The sequence below is a fragment of the Heteronotia binoei genome, chromosome 11 (genome assembly GCF_032191835.1).
Source record: "Heteronotia binoei isolate CCM8104 ecotype False Entrance Well chromosome 11, APGP_CSIRO_Hbin_v1, whole genome shotgun sequence".
Lineage (NCBI taxonomy): Eukaryota > Metazoa > Chordata > Lepidosauria > Squamata > Gekkonidae > Heteronotia > Heteronotia binoei.
Genome location: NC_083233.1, coordinates 83,264,546 through 83,275,587, shown reverse-complemented (window position 1 = coordinate 83,275,587; position 11,042 = coordinate 83,264,546). Strand labels below are relative to the sequence as shown.

General features: G+C 49.6%; 1 protein-coding gene across 1 annotated transcript; it reads right to left on the bottom strand.

Annotated features, from left to right (window-relative positions):
- Positions 1 to 1,289: 1,289 nt before the first annotated feature.
- On the bottom strand, positions 1,290 to 9,639 carry LOC132579326 (ubiquitin carboxyl-terminal hydrolase 30-like). Its single transcript, XM_060249619.1, has 5 exons — positions 9,555 to 9,639; positions 7,654 to 7,763; positions 6,968 to 7,150; positions 3,541 to 3,644; positions 1,290 to 1,400 (listed from the first exon to the last, which is right to left on the bottom strand). Exons 1-5 carry the CDS (start codon positions 9,623 to 9,625, stop codon positions 1,290 to 1,292), a joined length of 579 nt encoding a protein of 192 aa, XP_060105602.1. The 5' UTR covers positions 9,626 to 9,639.
- Between the last annotated feature and the right edge of the window lie 1,403 nt (positions 9,640 to 11,042).

Here is an 11,042-nt window from a genome sequence, read left to right as displayed (position 1 = left end):
AGACTTGCTCCGAGAGCAGCTACAGCAGGCCAAGGAGGCATATAAACGGGCTGCAGACCGAAAGAGGCAAGAAGGCCCTCCAGTGCAGCCGGGGGATCAGGTGTGGCTCTCAACTCGCTACCTGCGCCGGCCTGGTCGGTCTCACAAGCTGAATGCACGGTTCATTGGACCCTACCCCGTCGTAGAACAAATAAACCCCGTCGCCTTCAGGCTCCAGTTGCCACCCCACCTCCGCATTCACCCTGTGTTCCATCGCTCCCTCCTTGTTCCAGCTGCACCCCCTGACCCAGCTCGGCCTCCTTCCCCACCGCCGCCACCACCGGTGTTGGTGGATGACGAGGAAGAATATGAGGTGCGCCAGATTCTGGACTCCCGGTACCATCGTGGAGGCCTCCAGTACCTTGTGGACTGGGAGGGATACGGCCCAGAAGACCGGTCCTGGGAACCTGTGGACAATCTTCATGCCCCGGACTTGGTGCAACGATTCCACAGCGACCACCCCGACCTCCCAGGCCCCTCGACGGAGGGGGGCCCTGAGGGGGGGGATAGTGTCATGGGTGCTGGGGACCCTGCAGAAGAAACCGAGCCTGCAGAGCCTGCAGAAGGAACTGTGCCCCTGCCACCTGCACCAGTGCCCCTGCCTCCTGCTGAAGAAGATCCAAGCCCCCCTACCTCACCCTCTCGGGTGGCTCGTGTGCGTGACCGCCTTCGTCAGGACCTCAGGGATCGGAGGAGGGCGGCACGCTCACAAGCAAGACGCTCCCTGAGCCCTGAGTGGTGAAAGGATTCTGGCCCTTCTAAGTGTGAGGATGCTTAAGTTTCGGCAGGATCCTGGCTGCTGCTCTGAGACAGCAATTAGCCCAAATGAGCAACAGGCAGCAGAGGGCTATATAGCTGTGGGCTTTGGGAGGAGGCTTTGTGGAAGCAACTAGTCACATACCTGACATCCTAGCATCCACTCCGGCTCTTGACTTTGGCTTTTGGATTCCTGACTTTGGCTTGGACCTCTGGACCCCCTGACTTCGGCTTCTGAACCTCTGACCTGTGATACCTGGATTACGATTCTGTTTTGGCGCCTTGGACCCTCCTTGCTCACGAGTTGCCGACCTTGGACTGCCCCTGGACTTTGCCTGACTCAGCCCCAGCTCATGATAGGAAGGTCCTGTCCTCAGTCAGAGGAGGGAACCCAACACCCTTTGGGGACAGGTCTACCTCCATGCTCCCCTGGGTATCTGCACCAGTTTGCCCTTCTGCGGCTCCCAGCGCCCTCGCCCACCTTCTGCTGCTTCTCAAACCCTCACCTCCAGTGAGTGCATGTCAAACAGGTTCGTGACTCGGGGCTGGCGATCTCGTTCATCTTCCAGGGATGAGGTGAGGACGTGGAAGAGCTCATGAGCATCCTGCAGGGAGAAGCGGCCAGGGTGAGTCCAGGAATCTGGGAAAAGAGGTCCCTTGGGGCCTGTAATGTATATACGTATTCTGAACACTTCCTATAAGCCATGCACATATGTGGCTTATAGGAAGTTTTCAGAATTCAAAGAACTAAGTTTTCTTTTTCAAAAAATGTTACTAGTCCTCATGAGAGGGGTCCCCCACACAGGCGCTGTGGTGCCTGCTGATGCCTTCCCCACTTGGTGCCCACCAAGTGTCTTTAGAAAGTGGGCAGGGCAAGGTAAGGCTATTGTCCATTGCAGATCTGATTGGCTGGGCAAATTGTGTCAGCAGCTGTCACTGCAGCACAAGGATTTCTGCTGTGCGGCTGAAGGTAAGGTGCAGCCAGCAGCCGTTCTGTGGCACCTTCAAGACCACAATTTTAGAATCATAGAGTCATCTAGTCCCGCACAGTACAGGAAATTCACCACCACCTCCCCACAGACACCCAGTGACTCCTGCTCCGTGCCCAAGAGATGTCAAAAACCTCCAGGATCCCTGGGGCCAAACTGGCCTGGAGAAAAATGGCTGCCTGACTCCAAAGTGGCCACCAGCATTTCCCTGGGCTTGTTAGAAGGGGCCACAAGAACTAAGCACTCCTTCTCTCCTTCCTGCTGATCTGCTGAAGTTCAGAATCAGCGTTGCTGTCAGGTGGCCGTCTAGCCTCTGTTTAAAAGCCTCCAAAGAGGGAGAGCCCACCACTTCCCAAGGAAGACTGTTCCACTGAGGAACCCCTCTAACTGATAGGAAGTTCTTCCTGATGTTTAGTTGGAAACTCTTTTGACTGAATTTCAACCTGTTGGTTCTGGTCTGACCTTCAGGGGCCACAGAAAACAACTCTTCACCATCATCCAGATGACAGCCCTTCAAGTACTTGAAAATGGAGCTCATATCCCCTCTTAGTCATCTCCTCTCCAGGCTAAACATAGCTCCTTCAACCTTTCCTCCTCGTAGAACTTGGTCTCCAGACCCCTCACCATCTTGGTTGCCCTCTAATGGACACATTCCAGCTTATAGATAGATAGATAAATTTATTGTCATTGTTCTCAAAAAAGGAAAATGAGAGCAACGAAATGAGGTGCTCTTACACAAACATACCAACACATCAACACTAAAGAAAAGACATATACATAAACAATTTAAATACATCTAAAACAAATAACCATTCATGACCTTACATTAGCCTACATCTAAAACAAATAACCATTTATAGCCCTGCATTTAGCCTAACCACAGCACTTGGATAGAAGCTGCCCTTAAATCTATTTGCCTTAGCCTTCAACACTCTGTATCGTCTGCCCGACAGTAAGATCTCAAATAGCAAGTGGCCCGGATGTGAAGGGTCCTTTAAGATCATTTGTATCTTCCTTTTACATCCCATATTATACAGATCCACCAATGAGGGGAGAGAGCATCCACAAATCTTCTTATCTATATCCTTCTTAAATTGGGGTGCCCAAAACTGAACACAATACTCCAGGTGAGGTCTAACCAGATTAGAGCAGAGTAGAATGATACCATCACTTCACACTATACTTCTGGTGATACAGCCCAAGATCTTCAACAGGTCTGAAAACTATGAGGCCAGTAGGCTTTGGATGGTGCCAGGTGCTTGGGCTGCCCGCTTGGTGTCCACCGGGGCAAGGGTGTCCCCTTGGAGCCCTGCCTTGGTGGAATGCCCTCTCAGATGAGACATGGGCCCTGTAGGACCTCCCCACAGGGAGCTTTTCCATCAGGACTTTCCCAGCTGAGTCTGTTTTTGGAGGCTTAATACTGGATCCAACGCTATCAGCTGTAAATGGTTTGTTTCTTATATGCCGTATTTTATACTGTTTTAACTATGTTTATTATCTCTATTTTAATAATATTGTCGTGAGCTGCTCTAAGCCCCGCTTTGTGGAAGAGGAGTGGTATATAAATTGAAATAATAAAATAAATACGCCTTCAAAGATTTAAGAAAGTGAAAAAAAAATTTTTGGGGGGGGGTGTTGCTTCTGCTTCTCCCACGACAGTTTGTGTCCGACAAATGCCACAGACAGTGCATCTATCAGTACATTTTTAAAGCACTGCGCAGCATACGATGATGTCTCCTTCTAGCTCAGCACCTACCTGCTCTTCGAAAGAGGAGATCTGCCACCGGTATGTTCTCAGGACCTCTAGCAGGCAGCTTGCATCCAGGATGTCCTCTTCTGCGGCCTCTTGGCAGGAGAGAGCTGAAAGCATCAAACACAGAAGGAGTAAAGGCCACAAATTATTAGAGGTGTGTTCACTCCCTAATCGTGAGCTGTTCCTCCAGTTTCGATCGCCTTCAGGTTATTTGGGTGCCATGGAGGCTATCCAAGAACATGGAAAAGCCTTTGCTACTACAGATACTGGCGGGCTTATTTGTGTTTACATCATTTATGCTTCATCTTTCTCACTTGGGCTCGGCAGATTACACAAAGTGAGTCAATACAATGATGAAAACGTATGCAGGTCAAGTACCTGCAAGTACTTTCCAAGGCTTACCAGCATGTACTGGGAACTTCCTTCCGTAGTTGATCAGTCAAAAACTGATTGAATGTTATGTTCTATTCTGCCAGAAGAGAGCCCCGTGGCGCAGAGCGGTAAAGCTGCAGTACTGCAGTCACAGCCCTCTGCCCACGACCTGAGTTCGATCCCAGCGGAAACTGGGTTCAGGTAGCTGGCTCAAGGTTCACTCAGCCTTCCATCCTTCCGAGGTTAGTAAAATGAGTCCCCAGCTTTTATTCTGCAAGAAGGTGTCACTATAGTGCTCTCTGAGGCCCCTTGATGTACAAGGGTTAATGCAAAAGCTTCCAAACACCAAGAACAGCAAATGGCACTATAGCAACATCTACTGGTAGAATAGAGTTTGTTGTTGTTCACTCTTTGTGACCCCATGGACAAAGTCACGCCAGGCCCTCCTGTCTTCCACCATCCTCCAAAGTCTGCTCAAATTCGTGTTAATTACATCATTAACGCTGTCCAGCCATCTCATCTTTTGCCGTCCCCTTCTTCTTTTGCCTTCTGTCTTTCCCAGCATCAGGGGCTTCTCCAGTGAGTGCTCCCTTCTCATTGGGTGGCCAAAGGATTTGAGCTTCAGCTTCAGCATATGACCTTCCAGGAAACAGTCTGGGTTGATTTCCCTTAGGACTGACTGACTGGATCTTTTTGCAGTCCAAGGGACTCTCAAGAGTCTTCTCCAGCACCACATCTCAAAAGCATCTATTCTTCTGCGCTAGGCCTTCCTTATGGTCCAGCTCTCACAGCCATACATTACTATTGGGAATACCATCACTTTGACTACACGGACTTTTGTTGGCAGGGTGATGTCTCTACTTTTTATTATACTGCCCAGGTTCGCCATAGCTGTAGCTATGTAGAATAGAGTATTATCACTCACAAATATTCTCACCCACAGAACAGCTGCTCCTTATTCTATTACCTACAATAGGGAGCACTAATCTTTCAAAAAATGCTTGAAAAGAATACCCAGAGGATAGGACCTTGGCTTTAGGTTCTACTAGGAAGCCTTTCACTCAAACCACCTTTATAACAAACACCCACATGACAAAGAAAGCTGCATGATTTTTTGTGTCATATATATTTGTTCATGTTTTGCTTTCACATCACTCCATGTAGTACTGCATGAAGATTCTGGCACATTTGCTAACCTACTGATCCTATGGACATATTCTTTTGAAAGAGCGATTCTGGAATGGATTTCTGATGTTACAGTAGTCTACTGACTCTCATTAAGACAAGTTACATGTGCACCACAAAGACTGTTTGACTTACACAAACCAGATGCATCAGGCAAGGCAAAATCTCCTGGCTTTAAAATGAAAGAAGAAGAAGAAGATATTGGATTTATATCCTGCCCTCCACTCCGAAGAGTCTCAGAGCGGCTCACAAACTCCTTTACCTTCCTCCCCAACAACAGACACTCTGTGAGGTGGGTGGGGCTGAGAGGGCTCTCCCGGAAGCTGCCCTTTCAAGGACAACCTCTGCCAGAGCTATGGCTGACCCAAGGCCATTCCAGCAGGTGCAAGTGGAGGAGTGGGGAATCAAATCCAGATAAGAGTACGCACACTTAACCACTACACCAAACTGAACAAAGTACCCTGAGAACATTTGGCCACAGGATGCTAGATGTGAAGGAAAATGGATCTCCTTTCAAATTAAAGGAAATCTTCTTGATTAAAGAGAAGAACTGACACAAGGCACTCTCCGCATGGGCACAGCCTCAGCATCCCAGATATACCAAGAGGCATGGAGCCAATCCCCTTTTGAACCTTCAGAACTCGACCATAAAATATGACCCAGACTACACAGCATAACTAATGAAAGCTATTGAAATTTCCTTTGCGAATGCAATTCTGGGTAGTACAAGGGATCAACTCAGGAAAGTCCATTTGGTCATTCCCAGATATTATCAGCAAATCTGTGTCAACATCTATTTTAGGCACATTTTCCATGCACATTCTACTGCCCTTTTTCCTATATGTTGGTTACGTTATGCTATCATAGCCCAAGTCCTGAGTTTGCACCCATCACATCCTAGATTCAAACGCACAGCAATCACAACACAGCCCAGAGTCCACCAGTGGCAGTAAGGTTTCAAAGTCTTGGGGATGATCCTTACTTTATGCCAATATAGACCAATAGCAACTCTTCCCCACTGGCACCAAGGTAAATCCAGGCACACAAGAAAGGCAACAAAAGGTGACCCTTTGGGGCCGTCCCATCACCACAAATATTCGGACCCTTCTTTTCAAGACAGGTATAGTATGATTTCTTCTTCTCCACTTGGCTCTCCCTGCTAGAACCTAACCTTTGATGTCCTTTTTCCATGTGGCCTCTCTTAGAAGAAGAAGAAGATGATATTGGATTTATATCCCGCCCTCCACTCCAAAGAGTCTCAGAGCGGCTCACAAACTCCTTTACCTTCCTCCCCCACAACAGACACCCTGTGAGGTGGGTGGGGCTGAGAGGGCTCTCACAGCAGCTGCCCTTTCAAGGACGTCTGCCAGAGCTATGGCTGACCCAAGGCCATTCCAGCGGGTGCAAGTGGAGGAGTGGGGAATCAAACCCGGTTCTCCCATATAAGAGAGCTCTGGCTGACCCAAGGCCATTCCAGCAGGTGCAAGTGGAGGAGTGGGGAATCAAACCCGGTTCTCCCAGATAAGAGTCCACACGCTTAACCACTACACCAAACTGGCTCTTAGCTCTTCCAATAGTTTTGTGCAAAGTCACTAGCTTTATTAGCTTCTGTGGTACAACTGTTTTGTCTGAATTTTTCATACTGATTATGTTTCTAGTCTGCACAGTTATTCTTATTTGACCCCTGTATCTGCGTCTCGGACTGGGTAGGGCAGATGTGACAGACCCCACACAGAAACTGATTTCAATAATACATTTCCCAAGTGATAACTCCAAGAAATGGGAATCAAGACTCAAGAGAGACTTTGGAAAAGTGACTTGGCTTATGCTTCATGCAACCCAACCTCTGCAAATATTATTAAAGGAATGTTACCTTTCAGGAGCTGGAGTAATGTAAGGGATAAACTTTGGTTCCCAGAGGATGCAGGCTGGTTGGCCTCAGTGTGAACTGTGAACTCTTCCAACCAGTTGATCAAAGATGGACACGCAGACAAGCTTTGGAGCAAAGAGTTCATGAAACATGTGTTGCCCAGGTTAAGCAAGCCTGGCGCTAGCCCTACAAGAAAGATATCAAGCACAATTCAGCTACAAGGTTTTTTTGTAGACAAAGCCCAGCAGGAACTCATTTGCATCTTAGGCCACACTCCCTGATGTCACCATTGTTCCACATGGCTTTTTTTCAGAAAAAAGGCCCATCAGGAACTCATTTACATACTAGGCCACACCCCCTGACACCAAGCCAGCCAGAACTGTGTTCCTGGCTTTCTGCATGGACTGCCACTGAGGAGAAGGCAGAAAGCAGTTAGGCCCCAGTGCCCCCCAGGAGAATCTCCTCTTCACCGAATACCAACAATGAATTATAATGTCCCTTCTTTATTTCTGGCTTCTTCTTCCCAATTCTGACTAAGAAAGTGGGACAAAAATACGACTAGTGTTTAATAAACACTACCTTAGGGAGGACAGGGCAGAGATATAAATCGAAGCCCCTTCCTCCACCCCCTCTGCTTGGGGTCAGGAGGAAGAGCAGTCCAAACCCATACCTCTCCCCAGCTCCCTCACCTTTTCTGCGCTTTTTCCTCTCCGTGATGGGACCCCACAAGACATAAATACTCGCAGCAAGAGCAGCTGCAATCCCGCCAATCACACCCCAGTTCTTCATTACTTTGGATCTAAGAAAAGGGGGGGGGGGAGAATAAACACAAGTAAATGTTATACAAACACACCAATCTTTTACTCCACAGGAGGGAGCCTGCAGATCTCCAGGTAACAGAAATCAGTTCCCCTGGAGAAAATGGCTGCTTCTAAGAGTGGACTCTTAGTCCCTGTCCTCCTCACAGGGCATCTATTTTGCATTAAGAGCACCAGTTAAAAGGTTCAGTGTTTTAAGCACTGAGAAAGACTTCTTAAGAACCCAGAAAGCCCCTACTAGTCAGAGTACACAATCCTGTCCTGACCGAAGTTCTGACTCAGTATAGGGTAGGGGTTCCCAGGTCCTTCCCAGGGTTAGAGCTGTCAACTCCAGGTTAGAGATTTGGGGTGATTTGGGGGTGGACAAGAATCTCAGTGTGGTTCAGTGTCATACAGCCCACCCTCCCAAGCTTCCATTTTCTCCAGGGGAACGGATCCCTGTAGCCTGGGGAGGAGCTGTAATTCCGGGGGATCCCCAGGTCCAACCTGCAGGCTGGCATCCCTAGCAACTTTCTTTAAGGAAGGGTTTACAACAGAACCTCGTGGTGCAGAGTGGTAAAGCAGAGGTACTGCAGTACTACAGTCTGAACTCTCTGCTCACGACCTCTGTTGGATTCCGACAGAAGCTGGATTCAGGTAGCTGGTCCAAGGTTGACTCAGCCTTCCATCCTTCTGAGGTCGGTCAAATGAGTACCCAGCTTGCTGGGGGGAAGGTGTAAAAGACTGGGGAAGGCAAGGGCAAACCACCCCGTAAAGTCTGCCAAGAAAACGTGAAAGCAACGTCACCCCAGAGTCGGAATCGACTGGTGCTTGGACAGGGGACCTTTCCTTTCCCCTCCAGCTTGCTGGGGGTAAAGTGTAAAAGACTGGGGAAGTCAATGGCAAACCACCCTGTAAAAAGTCTGCCGGGAAAACGTTGTGAAAGCAACGTCACCCCAGAGTCGGAAATGACTGGTGCTTGCACAGGGGACCTTTCCTTTTCCCCCCAGCTTGCTGGGGGGTGGGGGGGGGGAAGAGTAGAGGACTGGGGAAGGCAATGGCAAACCACCCCGTAAAAAGTCTGCTGTGAAAACGTTGTGAAAGCAACGTCACCCCAGAGTTGGAAATGACTGGTGCTTGCACAGGGGACCTTTCCTTTCCTTCCATTAGGTGAAAGAGCCCCGCGGCACAGAGTGTTAAAGCTGCAGTACTGCAGTCCTAAGCTCTGCTCACGACCTGAGTTCGATCCCAGTGAAAGCTGGATTCAGGTAGCCAGCCCAAGGTTGACTCAGCCTTCCATCCTTCCGAGGTCGGTCAAATGAGCCCCAGCTTGCTGGGGGGAAAGCATAGATGACTGGGGAATGCAATGGCAAACTACCCCGTAAAAAAGTCTGCCGTGAAAACGTTGTAAAAGCAACGTCACCCCAGAGTCAGAAAGGACTGGTGCCTGCACAGGGGACCTTTCCTTTCCTTATGACAGAACACTGATGTTCCATACAGAAAGTCCCACGTCCGGTTTCTGGCCTCTCCAGCCGAAGGCTCAGGTGACCCGAAAGATCCTCTGCCCCAGACAGCGGGAAGCGGCCAGACCGTCCCCGCAGAAGGCGTCTCCACGTGCTCAACCCCGCACGGGGTCTGGGCTGCCCTTTGCTCAGCGACGCAGCTCGGGATTTGCACCCAGACCGCCCGAGCCCGCAGGCAGCGGAAGTGCCGGCCCGGAGGTCTCGCTGCTGCACTGCCCCTGAGCCTGGAGGCTCCACTTCGCCTCTGCCGGCCCCGCCCACCAGGCTGACCTGGCCGCCCCTCCGGCCCGCAGAAGCCGCCGCACCGCCGCCTTCTCCGCCCCGCGGCGGTTCAGCAGCATCCCCCGAACCTCGCCCGCCGGCCGCTGAGCCCCGCCGGGTGGAACGAAAGCAACAGGAGGCGGCGGGGAAGGGAACAGGCAAGGACCGGAAGCGGCTCACCCGAGCCCCTTTGGAGGGCGGACTCCCTAGCAACGAGCTCAACCTCCCCCGCTGGTCGCTAAAGAGTCCGCCGTTCAGGTGCTCCGCCGCAGCCCCCGTCCCACGACTCTATGGTTCCGGGGTGCGAAAGAAAAGTTCCCAGGCAGCTCCCTCTAGATTGAGGGGAAGGAAGCAGACTACCCTGGCTGCTCAGAGGGAGGGGGAGGAGGGCAAGATGCATTCCTGGTTTGCTTAAATGCACGTCATTCATTTCTGACGAAGGGAGCTTTGTCTCTGGAAAGCTCATGCCCTGAAAATCCTGAAAACAGTAAACAGGCATGTCAAACATCTGGCCCAGGGGCCAAATCAGGCCCCCGGAGGGCTCATATCAGTCCCCGAGCAACTGGCTTCCTTCTCCCTCTCTCTTGCTTCCTTCTGTGTAACAGCTTGTTTTACAAGGCTTGCTCAGTCGCACAGGAGCTACAGAGCAGAACCTCTATTTTCTCCATCGGCTGAGGCTCCTCCCTTGGGAAGGAAGGGGAGGAGGAAGAGCTTGCTTTTCCAAACTATCACAATTGCACAGCAGAGTTACTTAGCCAAGCCTCTCTTCCTTCTATTGGCTGAGGCTTCTCTCCTTCCTGGTCTCCTGGGGAAGGCAGGAAAGAGCCAGAGCTTCCTTTACCCAGTTCCCTAGATCTGGGTAGTGTTTTAAGCTTGTTTTAAGCTTTTTTTTTTTTTAAATATCTTTAATTGTATTTATCTGTGTTCTTTATAAAGTTTATATCTCTGCTACCTAAACTGAAACAGGTATACACATGCCCCAGCCCAACATGGCCCGGCCCGACAAGGTCTCCTTTATGTCAGATCCAGCCCTCATAACAAATAAGTTTGACACCCTGAGTAAAGTGTTAGATTTGCTTGTTAGTCCTGTTTGGTTCTTGCATTTGTTCGGCATCTTCATTACATTGTATGCTAATTTGTTCAACCTCTATCAGAGAGTCAATCTATATGTATGGACTGGTAACTTCCATTTTAATGTTATATGAAGAAGTGTGCATACCCATGAAAGCTCACACCTTGAATACAGCTTTGTTGGTCTTAAAGGTGCCACTGGACTCAGATGTTGTCCTGAAAACCTTGTTGGTCTTGCTAAAGTGGTACTGGACTCAGATCTACCTTCATTAATGGATTCCTGGTTTGCCTCTGTTGTTTCTTGTTTTGTTTGTTTACAAAACTCTTTTAGGTGCAAGATGAAGAATTGCTTATGAGTACTTAATTTTATTTGTGAGGTTTATATTTGTGAATGTTAAGTGCCATCCGTTCAGCGTTATGGCAACC